Raw genomic sequence first — 19,650 nt, forward strand, 5'->3', positions numbered from 1 at the left:
TAAACACTCTAAAATTTTCCTTTTTTATTTTATGAGATAACTTTAACCCCACAAAGAAAATCAATAAAAACAAAAATGAAGAAAGAAACATTTTTCCAACAATAAGAAGCTAGGTCCGCTGTGCCTCAATATAAAACTTTCTCAAAACCTTTCCCAAGCCAAGCTGTAAAGGCCTCCAAATACTCCCAGCAGTAAATCAAACTTAGTCATAAAATAAATAAATAATAATAATAATAATAATAAATAATTCCACTCTTTCATTTGTATTCCCATTTCCCCATCAATCCAATAGACAAAGAACAAAAAAAATTCCCATTTTCCCGGAAAATCTAATCCACACAAAAAAATACCAGAAAAAACAAACAGAACCAATGTTTACATTCTTCTCTAATTACATTTTTTTTCCCAGCAACCAAACAAACAAAAAAATAAATAATAATAAAAAATAAAGAACGGTCTTGCAGACTGCAAACAACCCGAATAAAATGCAAAATTTGTGATTTGTTTGCAGCTTTTATCTAATTTCTGTATACAGCTATCAACTCACCAATCCACAACATATCCACAACCTACAGCAATCCACTCACTAATCCTTTGATAGTACTCTCTAGCATAACAAACTCTCTCTGTCTAGAATATCTTTATGCTGTTGAAAAATTCTCCATTAATCGCATGCCCCTGAATTTTTTTGACATCCTTCACATAAAATTAATTGTTAGTGAAAGACATGGTCTATTTTCCTTCCCCATTAGGAATCTCAACCTTGCATGACCACTTCTGTGTTTTGGAGTAGAGTTCTGTTACATTTGCATTTTATTAACCCCTTCAGATGATTCCTCTCAAAGTCAAGGAGGTCATTTCCATAACAAGGTTAAAACATTTATCTTCATCAATACTACCTGGATCCTCCTTTAAAAAATGTCTCCTCCATATGGCTACTTAAATTCAAGTAAGATTTTCTTCATCAGGTTTTCTTTGGTGTTTATATCCTGTGGTTCACCTCTGGATTGCAAAGCTGCGTCCTCAACAGAGAATTTCTTTCTCACATATCACGTAATTTGTCAAGAATCCTCCAGGTTACAGCATCTGGGGCCAACCCATTCCTTCTCATCTCTCCCACAACTTGATAAGCTTCTCTCATTAAGCCCAACTTGCATGCACTGTCAATCAAAATATTATAATTGAAAATGTTAGGAGAGACCCCAGAATCAACCAATTCATATAAGAAATGGCAAGCTTCATTGAATTTGCCTGAGCAGCAAAGCCCTTTGAGAAGGGCAGCATAAACATAATTATCATGATACTTTGATGGCCATATGACATCATCCCAAATCTTCATGGCCTCTTCTATCCGGTTGGCTTTACATAATCCATCAATTATTATAGTATAAGTGCTACAATCAACTGAGACACCATCACTTGCCATTCTATTAAAAAACCCCATTGCTTCATTTTCTTGTTGAAGTTTAAACAAGCCATGAAGAACTGCATTATATGTCACAACACCAGGCCTAACACCTTGTTCTGGCATTATGTGATACAAAAAGTCGAAAGCTTCCTGGGTTCTTCCAACATTTAATAAACCCTGTATGATGGTAGTGAAGGTCACAGCATCCGGGGCACAAAATTTGCCTATTATCATATCATTTAATACCTTCAAAGCTTCTCCAATCCTTCCCATCTTGCAAAACCCATTTATAACTGTGTTCAAGGTAATGACATCGGGCTGACACTGGTTTTGAAGCATAAAAACAAGTGCATTCAAAAGCTCAGTTGGGTTAGTGACAAGACAAAGAGCTCTTAAATATATATTGAACATTCTAGTTGTGTCCACACCCTTCTTATTCAGCATATATTGGAGAAGATTCCTTGCCTTGTAGAGGTCCGATTCTTTGCAAAGACCTTCTACTAGAACCTTATATGTATATTCAGATGGTAGGTACCCAAACTCAATTCCTTCCTCCAACAACTGATATGCCCTCATATAACCTCCCTCCTTGCATAGTCCATGTATGATAGTATTGTATGATGCCAAACTTGGAAGAAACCCCCTCTTCCTCATTATGTAAACAATCCTTGAGGCCCCATGATGCTTTCCAGCTTTACAAAGTGAATCTATCATCTGTCCATAAACGAATTCCTCACACACACTCTTCCCTTGAGGCATGTCCTCCGCAATTGTAAACACTTCGTTAAAAAACCCTTCTCTACACAAAGAATCAACCAGGTTGGCAAAAGCAGCATTTCTCACAGACAGGTCCTTTTCATCACTCACCTTCTCCCAAAGTTTGCACATCAATTCCCTCCCACGCTCAATGTCGCGCCCCTGAAGAACACCACCTAATAATACACTATATGTCAGCGAATTGGGCACTACACCATTCTCACCCATTTCATCAAACACCTTGTGGGCATTACCCAATTCACCAATTCTACAATACCCATTAATCAAAGTAGTGTAAGAAACAACATTTGGACAATGCCCTCTACTCTTCATATCAAAAAACAACCTATGAGCTTCATCGGGCCGTAGTTGTAACGAGCAAAACTGATTCATCAAACGGTTATAATTAGGCAAAGACGGGACAAACTCAGGCTTAACATGAATCAGACGATGAATAACATGCAATGTGGTATATGGGGTTCGAGAATCGAGTAACCTGGCAATAAGAACATTGCAGGTACGCTCGTCGGGGACGCAATGAGAAGATATGAAGAGTAGAAGGCGGTGGTGGGCTTCGGAGAAGCGGTGGGAGTGGCAGAGTGCGTGAATGATGGTGTTGATGTTGAGAGAGTCTGGTTGGTATCCGCGGAGGCTGAGGCGGTCCAGAAGGCGGAGCGCCTCGTCGACATTGCGGTCTTTGGCGCAGAGTCTGTGAATCTTTTTGGTCCAGTATGAGGTGTTGTTGGTGATGCTGATGTCGTGTTCTGGTCCACGTTTTGGTGGTTGGTCGATGATAGTGTGAGTGAAGAAGAATGCAGCAAGAGGTAAGGTTATGGTCTTGTGGTTGTGGTTGTGGTTGTGGGGGATTGGGATCTTTGGTGATGGGGTGATGAAGCGGAACATTGAACATTTATCATATGCAAACATTCCTGAATTCTGCTGACTCATTTGTATTCATCTTTTTTTTTGAAGGATCATTTGTATTCATCTCTTGTATGCAAATATTAATAAGGAAATGTATATAATATTGTAAACATTCGCTGAATAGTGTACAATTTACATAAACATTAAATGTAAATCAATATTTGTCCTATAAAAAAAAGAGGGCGTCAGCTGCTATAGTGAACATTTACTAGTTTTTTTAACTTTTTTTAGATTTTATACCGGGTTCATTTCATACATTAACCATTCATAATATGAAAGATTTTATAAAAAATTTTTAAAAAAAAAACTGTGAAATCAATTAGTTATTTTTTCATTTTTTTCATAAAAAATTTCTAAAATGATTTACTAACTTATGCCCAATACCAAAAAGAGATTGTCCTGGTGATTGGACAAGTAAGATATTACATCGAAGTGCGTGAATGATGGTGTTGATGTTAAGAGAGTCTAGTTAGTATCCACGGAGGTTGAGGCAGTCTAAAAGGCAAAGCGCCTCATCAACATTGCGGTCTTTGGAGCAAAGTCTATGAAAATTTTGGTCCAGTACTAGGTGTTGTTGGTGATGCTAATGTTTTGTTCTGGTTCATGTTTTGGTGGTTGGTTGATGATTGTGTGATTGAAGAAGAATGCAACAAGAGGTAAGGTTATGGTCTTGTGGTTGTGGGGGATTGGGATCTTTGGTGATGGGGAGATGAAGCAGAACATTGAACATTTCTCATATGTAAACATTCCTGAATTCTGCTGATTCATTTGTGATGATGTGCGAAAATCGTCAGTAAGTCGTAGGCTCCAAGTCACTTCAATGGGTACATGTAAATAAGAACAAAGGACCAAACAGAAAGTACTGATGTGGTACTGGCCAAAAACCCTCCGAAGGTCAAGTTAGTGAATAAGAAATCTCTATCAACTCTTTAGTGAGAGCGCTAGGGATTTTCTACGTACCTATGAAAAGAGGAGGTCCGACGCTTATATAGTATTAAGTGGTAAATCCAGATCCCTTAAGAGTGGGGATTTTTCCTTATGGAGAAGATATGGTACTAAGGTTTCCGAGATTATAGGGTATCTTTCCATTCGAAGGAGATATGAATTTGTAATAGATCTTGTGTGAGTAGCAAGATATTTCCTTATATGGATTTTCATGAGGCAAGCTAGACTTGTCAGCTCTTGGTCTTACCGTCGGCCTTCCGTTTGTCCGTCGGCCATTTTTCCTACCGGGGCCCAGCGTGGCCCTGTTGCTTTTTATATAGTCGCCTTAGTCCTTCTGTCCACTCTTGAGGGACCAACAGTCCTATAGGCGCTGTCAGTTTCCTTTGTATGACATGTCTTGGGCCTTAATAAAATACCCCCATCAATTTGTATTCATTTCTTGTATTCAAATATTAATAGGGAAATGTATATAATATTGTAAACATTTGTTGAATAGTGTATATTATTGGATACTTTTCATGGAAATGTGTACCATTTACATAAACATTAAATGTAAATCAATAATTGTCCTATCAAAAAAGTGAGTGTCAACTACTATAGTGAACATTTACACAGAACATTGAACATTTCTCATATGTAAACATTCCTGAATTCTGCTGATTCATTTGTGATGATGTGCGAAAATCGTCAGTAAGTCGTAGGCTCCAAGTCACTTCAATGGGTACTTGTAAATAAGAACAAAGGACCAAACAGAAAGTACTGATGTGGTACTGGCCAAAAACACTTCGAAGGTCAAGTTAGTGAATAAGAAATCTCTATCAACTCTTTAGTGAGAGGGCTAGGGATTTTCTACGTACCTATGAAAAGAGGAGGTCCGACGCTTATATAGTATTAAGTGGTAAATCCAGATCCCTTAAGAGTGGGGATTTTTCCTTATGGAGAAGATATGGTACTAAGGTTTCCGAGATTATAGGGTATCTTTCCATACGAAGGAGATATGAATTTGTAATAGATCTTGTGTGAGTAGCAAGATATTTCCTTATATGGATTTTCATGAGGCAAGCTAGACTTGTCAGTTCTTGGTCTTACCGTCGGCCTTCCGTTTGTCCGTCGGCCATTTTTCCTACCGGGGCCCAACGTGGCCCTGTTGCTTTTTATATAGTCGCCTTAGTCCTTCTGTCCACTCTTGAGGGACCAACAGTCCTGTAGGCGCTGTCGGTTTCCTTTGTATGACATGTCTTCGACCTTAATAAAATACCCCCATCAATTTGTATTCATTTCTTGTATTCAAATATTAATAAGGAAATGTATATAATATTGTAAACATTTGTTGAATAGTGTATATTATTGGATACTTTTCATGGAAATGTGTACCATTTACATAAACATTAAATGTAAATCAATAATTGTCCTATCAAAAAAGTGAGTGTCAACTACTATAGTGAACATTTACCGGTTATTTTACTTCTTTTTAGATTTTGGGTTTTAAGGGTATACATTAATCATTCATAATAGGAAACTTTTTATGAAAAATTGAAAAAATTGTCAAATTAGTTTGTTACTTTTTTATTTTTCCATAAAAAATTCTCAAAATGGTTTCCATAAAAACTTCTTAAAACCCTTTTATAATTATGCTAATACCAGAGAGTGATCGTCCCAGTGATTGGACAAGTAGGATCTTACAACGAACGACTAAGTTTGTATGTTGGACAAATAGTTTCTTTTGGATGAATGGTGTTCCTAAGGTGGATATCCATTGTTAGTGTGTTGAGTGCTAAAGACGTCAAACAAATGAGCATGGATTGGGCGGATGAAGTTAAGGGTGATGATTTAGTTTTCCACGAAATTGAAAGTGTATATAATGCCATGTCATTTTAAATCAATTATCAATAATATATTCTTTTTTAATGAGATAAGACTTTAAATGAAATAATGCCATGCATGCCTTCTTATTACTTGATAGATAGAAATGGGGAAGGAAGTAGGTATAGGGTTCGAATCATAAACATGGGACATTGTAAAAATTATCGTTACTACTGAACTATAACCTGAACTTACCATGCATGCCTTTAAATTCATTAATGACTAAAATTTTACACTTTAAAGTAAATGGAGAAGATAAATTTTTTTTTTTAAAAGTAAAATAGGAAGAATTTTCCCAACATAGTAGTAAACTTTTTTTTATTTATAAACTAATATTACACATAGTAAAGAGGGAGGATTTGAACCTTGATCTTCCTCATGAATGAAACTAATCAATATCACTAAATTACAAGACTTTTTACAATAACATACAAAAGTGTTATAAATAAAAACGAGGAAGAGAGGCCACAAAAACTTTGAATTTGTAGGCGACAATAGGTCATAAAGAACTTTCCAAACTAGTCAAGTAGCGTTTATCCCATGCAAAGGTGGGACATTAGTGACATAGTAAATTTTCTTCCTCTCTCCGCCGACTTTGCAAGGACATTTTTGTATCCTAATACTACTATTCTGAATGCTGGTAAATGGTGGAATTTACACGTGAAACAAAGGAGAAAAGCTCCATTTGCTCATTAATGGCAATGTCCCTTACCAGGTGTGGGGATGTAAGTGCAGGGGTTAGGGCTAGAAATAGGAAGTGTTTCTTGATTTTTTAGAAATCGTGCCTTGTTTGCAACAAGTGTTGGCTTCATGTTATGCAAAGGCCTAGCAGCCTCAATAGGTGTGGTGATAAAATTAAAAATCAAGAACACTAGTATCACCACCTTTGCAGTGTTGAAGAGAGTTTTCTTAGAAAAGAACATTTTTTTTTAATCGAGAAAAATGATGTATATTTCGATTTTCTTTCTACTAGGTGATATGGTTCAGAGTCTAGGGTTTGATGAAGAAGAATGAGTAGGTAATACATTATATATATATATATATAGCTTAAAAGTTGCATACGTGAAAGAATGAAATTGTTGAGAAGATTCAAGGAAGAGGTTAGGTAATGTTGGAACAAAATATTACTAAATGCATCTAAGCAATTAATTTGAAATTTCTTAGTTCCTACTATACAATTGAACATATAAAAGTTATTTGTCATAGTGAAAGAATGAAATTGTTGAGAAGATTCAAGGAAGAGGTTAGGTAATGTTGGAACAAAATATTACTAAATGCATCTAAGCAATTAATTTGAAATTTCTTAGTTCCTACTATACAATTGAACATATAAAAGTTATTTGTCATGTTGACATTAATTACATGAATTTTAGACACTTAAAAAGAGTTTACAAATAGTGGATCTTATGAATTTTGTACTTGTAATACCATTTGAGTTAGATTATCAACTAAATATTGGAAACATTCATAAATAATAACTGGAATGTAAATTTCCATTTGATACATCTCTTGAAATCGTTGGGTTGAAGTAAGATGCAGGGAAAAAACACTGATGAGACTGTTCCTAATATGCCAAAACCACCAGGCTCCCTCAATTTCAAAAGATCTCTTGGAAAATGTTTACGAACACTAGTCCCAAAAGCTCAGAAAGTGTTGCTCGTGACTATAATTTTCTAGTGATATTAATATATCATATGGAAACTGTTTAGATAGCTCAGCTGGAACTCATTTTCCTTAGCTTAAATGGGAACCACGTGGGCTTGGGAGAAGCCAAAGCATTAAATTAAGTAAAACTTTTTCTTTTTGAGAAACTATTAAATTAAGTAAAGTTGACAAAGAACACTGCAAATACACTAAAATTTCTATAGCGCCATTCGTTCTTTAGGAATAGACTAATTTTGCCTTTTCGGAAATAGCGTTCTCATGCAAAAGTTTCCTTCCTCCCACTTTGTCTGCTAGGACAATATTTTTGTCTCCTTGCCAATGTTTTCTTTGGTACAAATTCTAGTGGAATTCACAACTCAAACATAGAAAAAGCTAAAGCTAGATTTGTTTATTAATTCCGTTTTACCTGGTTTTTTGGCATGTAGTAAATTAATAACAGTAAATTTCTTTAGCATTCTTTCGGCTTTGGGTTAATATCAATCAAGTTTAAGACATTTTAAAACTGACTAATTTAGTTTCTAAACCCAACTTGGTTTTTAAGATAGTTGAAAAAATGAACTAACAAACCTAACAGCATTTAGAGACTAAGTTGTTTTTAGAGACCAAATTGGTTAATTCTGAAATATCTCGAACTTGAATTGTATTATTGAAATATATATAATAACTATGCACCTATGAATTAGCCTTTAAATTTACATGAAGATGAGTTTATAATGTTCAATGTTCATTAAATTAAAAGTTAAATGTCTATTTTGGTAAGTGAAAAATGAAATATTTCCCTAAATGGTCAGCTTTAGCTAGGAATGGCAATGGGTCGTGTTCAGGCTGGGTTTTTCCATACACAGACCCGCGTCTTAGCCCGCAGCCCGGACCTAGCCTGTTTACTAAACGGATTTTTTTCCAGGGGCCCGGACCCGCCCCGGCCAAGCCTTGTGGGCCTTGTTAAGCCCTGCCAGATTTGGGCCCAATCCGCGGCCCAAATCATGGCCCAACCCAAAAATAAATAAATAAATAAAACTGAAGCCCAAATTTTATTTTTGCCTACATTCAAGCGTGCATATTCTAATTCAAGCCTAGATAACGTGGCCCAAGTGCCAAATCAGTCCAAATCATAGGCTACTAACTAAACTAATCAAAAATCAATAAATCACCTGTTAATTATAAATCTATAAATCAATAAACCATAACTAATATCATAATTCAATAAATCACCCAGTTAAGATAACCATTTAATCATTAATCAACAAAATCATAACTAAAATCACCAACTAAACATAAAAATAAAATAAATCCAACAAGTCCAAGAAATAAGTATCAAAAGTTCAACGAGTCAAAGAAATTAAAAAAACTACAAAATAAATCCCACAAGTTTAGAATAATTACAAACCAATAAATTAATCCAACAAGTCTAAGAAATTAAAAAAGGCTACTAAATTAATACAAAATGTCTAATCCTCCACAATTGTGACACAACTCCCTTCCTTTTCATTAGGCTCCCCATCATCAAGAATTGATTGAAGTATACAATCTCCAGATATAGTTGAAGAACCTACAACAACAATGAATTAAAAAATGGAATAAACTTCATCAAATTGTAACTAGCAAATATAAAGCCTTTAGCTTGAAAGACTTGTCCTATTTTGGTTACTTCTTCCTCTCTCTCCTTTTGTTTGTTTTTTGTTTGTCCACCCCCCCCCCCCCCCCCCCCCCCACCCCCCCCCCCCCAACTTTTTGAGACATGCAGGAACTGAACTAAAGGCATCCATTTTCTAAAGGGAGTTGACAATTGAGAAGCCTTATGGAAAGTATGTGAGAGAAACTTGTTTTGACATCTCAATTTTCCTTCTTCTTCTTTGTTTCCCCTTTCCGCCGTTCTCTCACCTTTTGTGTCTTATGCTAGGATAGTTTCGAAGAAAAATGTCTATAATATATTTATTAAAGAATGAGAAATAAATATTACTATACCCACTTAAAGGGTAAAGCATGGCAATAACCAGCAAAGAAAACAGTGATCCACACACATTTATATAAATAATTAACTTAGAAGTTTGAAGGGAATGTCTCATTAACATATCACAATCTCTTCTTTTCTTTTCTTTTTTAAATAAGTGAGAGGGTATTATAACCCTCATTAATATTCCCATGAGAATAAGTAGACTATAAAACTTTTAACATGTTTTCAAGTATCTTGTAACTTAACATAAGGCTTAGCTTACTTCCAGTACTTTTTTAACTGGAATTTCATTTTATTTTAATAAGAAACTGTCATATTATCCACTAACTAAATAAAATGTGGAGATTAAAACTCACTACCACTTGTCATTGTGTATTTAAAATAAAAGGAGGCTTCTAGTGAAAAAAGTATTAGAGTTTAGCCAAACTTCTCAACATATTAGCACTTCTTGGTATTTCCAAAGAAGACATTCACGATTCAAATACCCCTTATTCAAGGATTCAGATCCTTTTGAGATTTTAGTGATCTACAATACCCCTTAATCAAAGTAGTATAAGAAACAACATTTGAACAATGCCCCCTACTCTTCATATCAAAAAACAACCTATGAACTTCATCAGGCTATGAAGAGTAGAAGAAGATGGTGGGCTTCAGAGAAGTGGTTAATTAGAGTGGCAGAGTGCGTAATGATGGTGTTGATGTTGAGAGAGTCTGGTTGGTATCCACGGAGGCTGAGGCGGTCTAGAAGGCAAAGGGCCTCATTGACATTGTGGTCTTTGGAGCAAAGTTTGTGAATCGTTTTGGTCCAGTATGACGTGTTGTTGGTGATGCTGATGTTGTGTTCTGGTTCACGTTTTGGTGGTTGATCGATGATAATGTGAGTGAAGAATTCAGCAAGAGGTAAGGTTATGGTCTTGTGGTTGTGGGGGATTGGGATATCTTTGGTGATGGGGCGATAACATTGAACATTTCTCATATGCAAACATTCCTGAATTCTGCTGATTCACTTGTATTCATTTCTTGTATGTAAATATTAAGAAGGAAATGTGTATAATATTGTAAACATTTGCTAAATAGCTAAATTATTGGACAGTTTTCATGCAAATGTGTACCATTTACATAAACATCTAATGTAAACCAATAATTGTCATTTACATAAACATCTAATGTAAACCAATAATTGTCTTATCAAAAAAGTGAGTGTCAGCTACTATAGTGAAAATACTGGTTTTTTTAATTTTTTTTTAATTTTATTTTAGATTTTATAATGGATCCATTAATAAAACCCTTTTACAATTATGCTAATACCAGAGAGTGATCGTCCTAGTGATTGGACAAGTAGGATCTTAGGTCGAACGCCTAAATTTGTATGTTGGACAAATATATAGCTTCTTTTGGATGAATGGTGTTCCTTGGGTGGATATTCACTATTAGTGTGTCAAGCGCCAAAGATGTCAAACAAATGAGCATGGATTGGGCGGATGAAGTAAAGGGTGATGATTTAGTTTTCCACGAAATTGAAAGTGTATATAATGTCATGTCATTTTAAATCAATTATCAATAATATATTCTTTTTTAATGAGGTAAGACTTTAAATGAAATAATGCCATGCATGCCTTCTTATTATTTGATAGATAGATAGGGGGAAGGGAGTAGGTATAGGGTTCGAATCATAAACATGGGACACTGTAAAAAATATCGTTACCGCTAAACTATAACTTGAACTTACCATGCATGCCTTTAAATTCATTAATGACTAAAATTTTACACTTTAAAGTAAATGGAGAAGATAAAATGCTTTTTTTTTTTAAGTAATATAGGAAGAATTTTCCCAACATAGTACTAAACTTTTTTTCATTTATAAACTATAAAATATAGTAAAGATGGAGGATTTGAACCTTGATCCTCCTCATAAATGAAACTAATCAATATCACTGAATTACAAGACTTTTTACAATAACATACATAAGTGTTCTAAATAAAAATGATGAAGAGAAGCCACAAAAACTTTGAATTTGTAGGCGACAATGGGTCACAACAAACTTTCCAAACAAGTCAAGTAGCGTTTATCCCATGCAAAGGTGGAACACTGTGACATAGATAGTAAATTTTCTTCCTCTCTTCGCTGACTTTGCAAGGACATCTTTGTATTCTAATACTACTATTCTGAATGCTGGTAAATGGTGGAATTTACACGTGAAACAAAGGAGAAAAGCTCCATTTGCTCATTAATGGCAATGTCCCTTACTAGGTGTGGGGATGTAAGTGCAGGGGTTAGGGCTAGAAATAGGAATTGGTCCTTGATTTTGTAGAAATCGTGCCTTGTTTGCAACGAGTGTTGGCTTCATGTCATGCAAAGGCCTAGGTCTAGCAACCTTAACAGGTGTGGTGATAAAATTAAAAATCAAGAACACAAGTATCGCCACCTTTGCAATGTTGACGAGTGTTTTCTTTGAAAAGAACATGTTTTTTTTAATCGAGAAAAAGGATGTATATTTCAAGTTTCTTTCTACTAAGTGATATGGTTCAGAGTTTAGGGCTAGTTGAAGAAGAATGAGTAGATAATACATTATATATATAGCTTAAAAGTTGCATACTTGGAAGAATGAAATTGTTGAGAAGATTCGAGGAAGAGGTTAGGTAATATTAGAACAAAATATTACTAAATGAATCTAAGCAGTTAATTTGAAATTTCTTAGTTCCTACTATACAATTGAACATATAAAAGTTATTTGTCATGTTAACATTAATTACATGAATTTTAGACTCTTAAAAAGAGTTTACAAGTAGTGGATCTTACGAATTTTGTACTTGTAATACCATTTAAATTAGATTATCAACTAAATATAGGAAGCATTCATAACTGGTATGTAAATTTCCATTTGATGGATCTCTTGAAATCAATGGCTTGAAGTAAGATGCAGGGAAAAAACACTGATGAGATAGTTCCCAATATGCCAAAACCACCAAACTCCCTCAATTTCGAAAGTAAGATCAATTTCCTGTCTCTTGGAAAATGTTTACGAACACAAGTTCCAAAAGCTCGGAAAGTGTTACTCATGACTATAATTTTCTAGTGATATTAATTATATCATATGGAAATTGCTTAGACAGCTTGGCTGGAACTCATTTTCCTTAGCTTAAATGGGAACCACATGGGCTTGGGAGAAGCCAGAGCATTAAATTAAGTTGACAAAGAACGCGCAAAGGAAATACACTTTTAGAAATTAAATAATGCCAAAAGTTCCTAATACATATGCCTAGAGAACCCCACAGGAAAAGTACACTAAAATATATAGAGCCATTCGTGCTTTGGGAATAGACTAATTTTGCCTTTTCGGAAATAGCGTTCTCATGCAAAAGTTTCCTTCCTCCCTGTTTGTCTGCGAGGACAATATTTTTGTCTCCTTGCCAAAGTTTTCTTTGGTACAAATTCTAGTGGAATTCACAACTCAAACAAGGAAAAAGCTAGATTTGTTTATTAATTCTGTATTACTTGGCTTTTTGGCATGTAATAAATTAATAAAGGTAAACTTCATTAATTTACTCTCAACTTTGAGCTAATGTCAATTAGGTTCATGCCATTTCAAAACTGACTAATTAGGTCCCTAAATCTAACTTGGTTTCTAAGACAGTTGAGAAAAGGGACTAACAGACTTAATAGTGTTTAGAGACTAAGTTGTTTTTAGGGACCAAGTTAGTCGATTTTGAAATATCTTGAACCTAGTTCGCTCATATTTACCAATATATATATATATATATAATTACCATGCAGCCTATAAATTAGCTTTTAAATTTACAAGAAGATGATTTTATAATGCTAAATGTTCATTAAATTAAAAGTTAAATGTCTATTTTAGTAAGTGAAAAATGAAATATTTCTCTAAAAAGAAATAATATGTCCACAACATTTTCACAATATTTTTATAACAAATTCTAAGTAGCAAGTTATTACTTATTGTTATTGTTAGAGCAAAAAAGTAATCTTAGTTTTAGGTTTAAATTTGAACCAATAACAACTAACTACCTATGATTTATTGTGAAAATATTGTGAACATAGCGCCTCTATCCTCTAAATGGTCAGCTTTAGCTTGAAAGACTGGTCCTATTCTAGTGAAGTTTTCTTCATTTCGTGAAAAAAAAAAAAAAAGTTGTTTTTGAGACGTGCAGGAACTGAAGACATCCATTTTCTGAAGGGAGTTGACCATAGAGAAGACTCATGGAAATTAAGTAAGAGAATCTTGTTTTGACATCTCAATTTTCCTTTTTCTTTTTTCTTTTCTTTCCGCCGTTCTCTCACCTTTTGTGTCTTATGCTAGGATAGTTTCGGGGGAAAATGTCTATAATAGATTTTTATTAAGGAATGAAAAAGGAAGATTACTATACCCCCACTCACACATATATATTATTACCGTAGAATTTTGAAGTAAATGGCTTATTGACATATAAGAATCTTTTTATTTTTTATTTTAACAAGCAAGAGGGAATTCTAACCCTCATTAATTTTCTCACGAGAATAAGTAAACCATAGGGTTCTTGGCTTGTTTCTAAATATCTTGTAGCTCAACATATTAGCACCTCTTGCTGTTTTTAAAGAAGATGTACATGATTCAAATACCTTTTATTTAAGGATTTAGATCGTCTAAAGTCTAGAGTTTTTAAGAAACTTTACCATTCAGAGTTATTTTAATCTAGACCCTTCATTTTAAAATAAATGGTTTAGATGGTGCCATATTAATATGATTCCACTAATTAAAACCTTAAAACAATCATGCCACATTAGTTATTAAGAAAAACAAACAAACTTACATGTAACATTTTTTTTTATTCTTTTAATTTGTTTTAAAAACCTTGAATTTTTTTTTTTTTTAATCACACAGATTTGAAGGGAAGATCTCATGGCACTAGGCTTGTGTCCAACGACGTCTCGGAGATAGAAACAAACAGAAAACTTGCCGGAGACACAAACTTATGTCTAAAGGATCTAAATCCCTCATCTAAATATCGAATTATAAAATAAAATAATTTAATAAATTAAAAAAAAAAAAAAAAAAGTTCTCAACATATTCATAATGTTAATTATATAGAGGATTTATCTTATAGAATTTTATGGTAAATTAAAACTAGGGAGGATAAAATTTATCACAGTTGGAATATTTAGGGAGTTAATTGAACGCACGATATAGCAATCCGAACGTTTGAATCTACATACTCCATAGACCACAACACAAAGACACCACAATCAAAGCTGAAGGGACTAAAATGTATTTTAGATTTCTGTGCTCTTTCCCCAGAGAGAGCCCCAAAATTTGGAAAGACATTCATTTATGATCAATGTTCTGACCACAAAGCAGCTCGTTTGAGTTTGAGAATGGAAAGTTATCTTATTTATACTAATATTTTTGGGGGGTCTTTTAATCGAACATATATGATATATCCCGTGAATTAAGATTATACTCTGGTACTTTTTTTCTATGAAATTCCTTTCTTTTTTTACAAAAAAACATGCATACGAATATAATAAGGCCAATAGCACTCGCATTCTTTGCCATAATAGAGCAGACACCAGAATATGGCCGAAAGATGAGAAAGCTACGCATTAGTCAGACTCAATTTTTAGCACTCAAAAAAACTCAGAAACATCACTACCTATTTTTTGCTTTTCATTGATACTTTCTAACAATTTTACTACCTGTTTAGCGTCTTGTTGACTTAACTACCATACCCGTAAATACTTCTTTACCTCTAAATCACCACTAAGTACCAAAATAAAAAATATAAGTTTTGGCAGGATGTTTTAAAAACCCCAATAGAAGCAACAAGACAATATCATCTAATCAACAGGACTCAGCAATCAAAGCAAATAAAGTAACAAAGCATAATTCCCCTGATACACATTTTTTTCCAACTATCCAACTAAAATAATAAGTACTGTAAACATCGTTCATGTGGATCTTATTGTGCTTAATGCTGCCATGCAATTAAGAACAGTATTTCTCTGTTAACAATTTCCAGATATCAAAACCAAAGAACGATAAGCATTTCTATGGTCTCCCAACCAAGACTGGGGAACCTGCACACAGAAGAAACAAAAAATATTATGTACATGCATTGTAACAAGCCAAACAAAACATGAATGAAAGAACACTGAGATAAGAATGATTTTTGTGACAGTAAAGTAAAAGGCATGAAAAACAAGTTAGTTGTTCATTTGATTAGAATGACTAATGGCGACATATTTCTATTGTTGCATATCATAGACCTCTTTGGTTTTATCAAAATTTATTTGTTGAACACGCATCTACAAATACAGATTTTCGACACATTCTTTTTACACTGAAATTTCAAATGATATAGACATGTTTCAGATAAAGATGTATCACGACCATATATAATAGTCAACATCCCTACAAGTCTTAACTTCTCTCTTTTGATCAATGGAGCACTAACAAGATATTTAAAAATTCAATCGAGGCACAAAATTAATCTTAGAGCTGCATAAAAAACTGAGGTGCTGAATGCCTAGGACTTTCTTTATGACAAGCTTCTAATTTAGTAAATGACCAAGCTAAAGTCACTTCTTCAAAATCAAATAAGGCTCAAGAACAAGATTTGGCCAAAAGGGAAGGGAGAAGGGGATGTTCGAACTAGTGACTCCACACCACAAGAGGCAAGGTTCCTGGCTGATTATGCTACCCCTTGGGGTATAAAATTTTTTTAAGTTTAGTATGTTATAACAACGAAGAACTCTTCTAGCAGTAATACACATCCTCTGCCAAATAAATATAAGCATTTTCTCACCAAAAAGCTGCCATAAAGTGATGACAAACAAATATAACACGACCTCTCACATGATGATGCTATCAACTGCACATCATAACATCTTTTCCACTATGACTTCTGGAATACTAAATCAAAACCAGACAGCTCATTGAGGACTTGAGAAAATTTCAAGCAACTTAATTAAATTATCTAGAGATTGCTCAGCAGTGGCAAAGCCAAGTTTAAACAAGAATATCTAGACTTAATTAAAACTCAAGTGGAGCTTGAAAACACTAATCTATTATATAAGCTAAGCCCATGAGCCAAAAACTCAGCTCAGCTAGGCTTGATTGGGGCCCACACAATCCCCACCCTCACCCTAGCACTAAATTCCAAAAACCCTCGCTTTGGTGAGCCTTAAGCTTCAGATCATCAACAATGCCAATTGACAGCAAGTCGTATGTACTTGAACTGACAACCAGCATTTTCCCACACCCCTAACAAAAGGAATGAACTGAGTTAAATATAAATCGAAGACAAAGAAAATACCAGAAGTGGAAACATAAGGGAATTCAACAAACACGCACGCACGCACGCGCACGCGCACACAATGTCATTGAACCAAGTACTAAAGGCTTAATGGAATTGTAATCCACAATCAAAACAATTGCTTTGAGCTGTAAATAAGAAACAATATAGAATATCACTAAGGTGTTATTGAATCTTTGAGAAATCCAAGATAAATAATATTTGGGGATAATTGACATCTAAAAAAGGGATTTCCAAGGATAGTTACCAACCGTAACCAAAAGACAAAACACTTTGTCTAACTAGCTTCTTATAAATTACAACACATTTCCTACTTCTTTTTACTGATAAATTACACGAGTCTTGAACCCACAACTTCACCCTCCATCCCATTATTATGGGAGAAGGAAGTGCCAATTGAGTTATAGCTCATTGTAATAGTCTGGATAAGGTCCAGTGTGCACTTAACCTAGCTTAGTGGGGGAAAAGAAGAAGGCCATAACTCATTGAAATAGTCTACGTAAGGTCCAGTGTGCATTAAACCTAGCTTGGCGAGGGGAAAGAGAAAAGACCTGAGCAGGTTGTCTTCAGCATGCTAATATTGCAAACTTAAATGTCAATTTTAACAAGTTCTCTAAGTATATTTTATTAGCAACATTATTCACATCGCCTTTGCAGACCAAGTTTTTCTTTTCTAATAAGAACAGCTCTTCCTTTCTTTTGATATAGTGAAATCCTTACACACTACCATTGCTCTCTTTGTCTATAACTCATATTGGGCAGCAAAATAACAAGTAATTCACGATTACTTCAGTACTTTGTCAAAATCTGTCCATATTTTCTTGCATAAGCAAACAAGGAATAGTAAATTATTATCTTTTTTCTCCTCATTTCTTTGCCCTTTTATGCTCATTCCTTTCTCATTGTAAGTAGTGCCCAAATCTAGAGGCTCTAACACTAACATAACGCTTTGGAAACAGAATTCACTTGCAGGATCAAAATCTGTTAACTAAAGCAAAGAATCTAAAATGGACCCTTCTCCACCTAGAAACTAAACATGGGACACGTGAGAATATATTTGGCATTTCTTCTTGAATTTAAAGCTTAAATAGATCAAACTTATGTCCTAAGAAGCTTCTCCCTCATTTGTCTAAATGGTATGATGACAACCCAAGTAACAGGCCCTAAAGGTGTGTATATATATGCCATCACCCATTTAAATTTGTCATTAATCAATTATTGATATCCAACGTGCATTTACAATATCCAGCTACAACACCACCAATGCAATTCTCTACAAGCTCACAAAATCCACATTCACAAATTCAAAAACCACCAATAAAATAAAATACAATAATCAAACATTTCTACTAAAAACATGCATTCATCCAATATCATTATACCTCGTCAATAATATCCAATGATCAAAGCAACGAAACATCACAGTACCCCTAAAATAGACACATTCCTGAATTCTGCCGATTCATTTGTATTCATTTCTTGTATGCAAATATTAATAAGGAAATGTATATAATATTGTAAACATTTGCTGAATAGTGTATATTATTGGACACTTTTTATGAAAATGTGTACTATTTACATAAACATTAAATGTAAATCAATAATGTGAGTTTGCCTCGTTTAAGCTTTCAAGAGTGAGGCTATTTTGAAGGTTTAAGATAGTAAGTCTTTATAACAAAAAAACAAATGGCTGTAATTCAGCTAGTGGGTGAGTTAATCTAGGGGTCCCCTGTGGGGCTCTTGTCCTACATTGTTTAGTTTCAGTTGTATGTATGAATTTAAAAGTCTTGCTTAAGCCTTCAAGAGTTAAGCCCTTTTGAAAATTTAAGTATTGTAAGTGTTTATAACCAAAAAAAAAAATTGTCCTATCAAAAAAGTGAGTGTCAACTGCTATAGTGAACATTTACTAGTTTTTTTACTTTTTTTTAGATTCTATAATGGTCGAGTAATGCTACAGTCACAAACTATTTTACAACATTTTTACAAACTGCTGATGTGACAAATTCTTATTAGTTCTAATATAGGTCCACTACTAACATCACATTTATGTTTTCTATAATGGTCGAGTAATGCTATAACCACAAACTATTTTACAACATTTTTACAAACTGTTGATGTGGCAAATTCTTATTAGTTTTAATATAGGTCAACTACTAACATCACATTTATGTCTGTAGCATTACTCATAATGGGTCCGGTTAATGTATGTCCTAAGGGCATACATTAACCATTCATAATAGGAAATTTTTTATGAAAATTTGAAAAAACTGTCAAATTAGTTAGTTACTTTTTTATTTTTCCATAAAAAAAATTTCTAAAATGGTTTACTAACATATGCCCTTGGGCATACGTTAGTAAAATCCTTTTATAATTATGCTAATACCAGAGAGTAATCATCCCGGTAATTGGACAAGTAGGATCTTATGACGAACGACTAGTTTGTATGTTGGACAAATAGCTTCTTTCGAATGAATGGTGTTCCTAAGCTGGATATCCATTGTTAGTGTGTCAAGTGCCAAAGATGTCAAACAAATGAGCATGGATTGGGTGGATGAAGTTAAGGGTGATGATTTAGTTTTCCACGAAATTGAAAGTGCATATAATGTCATGTCCTTTTAAATCAATTATCAATAAACATGGGGCACTATAAAAAATATCATTACCGCTAAACTATAACTTGAACTTACCGTGCATGCCTTTAATTCATTAATGACTAAAATTTTACACTTTAAAGTAAATGGAGAATATAAAATCATTTTTTTTTAAGTAAGATAGGAAGAATTTTCCCAACATAGTAGTAAACTTTTTTTTATTTATAAACTAT

The 19,650-nt window shown here is 34.0% G+C and overlaps 1 protein-coding gene across 2 annotated transcripts; it reads right to left on the minus strand.

Annotated features, from left to right (window-relative positions):
• Positions 1-247: 247 nt before the first annotated feature.
• On the minus strand, positions 248-3,161 carry LOC111983974 (pentatricopeptide repeat-containing protein At3g18020). 2 transcript variants are annotated; one of them, XM_065761842.1, is made up of 2 exons: positions 2,661-3,146; positions 248-2,548 (listed from the first exon to the last, which is right to left on the minus strand). In XM_065761842.1, exons 1-2 carry the CDS (start codon positions 3,072-3,074, stop codon positions 1,043-1,045), a joined length of 1,920 nt encoding a protein of 639 aa, XP_065617914.1. In that variant the 5' UTR covers positions 3,075-3,146; the 3' UTR covers positions 248-1,042. The 2 variants fall into 2 exon arrangements, with proteins under 2 accessions (XP_065617914.1, XP_023871384.2); XM_024015616.2 differs by having other exon boundaries at positions 248-3,161.
• Between the last annotated feature and the right edge of the window lie 16,489 nt (positions 3,162-19,650).

This window comes from Quercus suber, unplaced genomic scaffold (genome assembly GCF_002906115.3).
Source record: "Quercus suber isolate HL8 unplaced genomic scaffold, Cork oak 2.0 scaffold_19, whole genome shotgun sequence".
Lineage (NCBI taxonomy): Eukaryota > Viridiplantae > Streptophyta > Magnoliopsida > Fagales > Fagaceae > Quercus > Quercus suber.

Excerpts from the sequence above, each read along its gene's own strand:
- LOC111983974 (XM_024015616.2), bottom strand. The coding sequence starts at position 3,112 with ATGAGTCAGCAGAATTCAGGAATGTTTGCATATGATAAATGTTCAATG.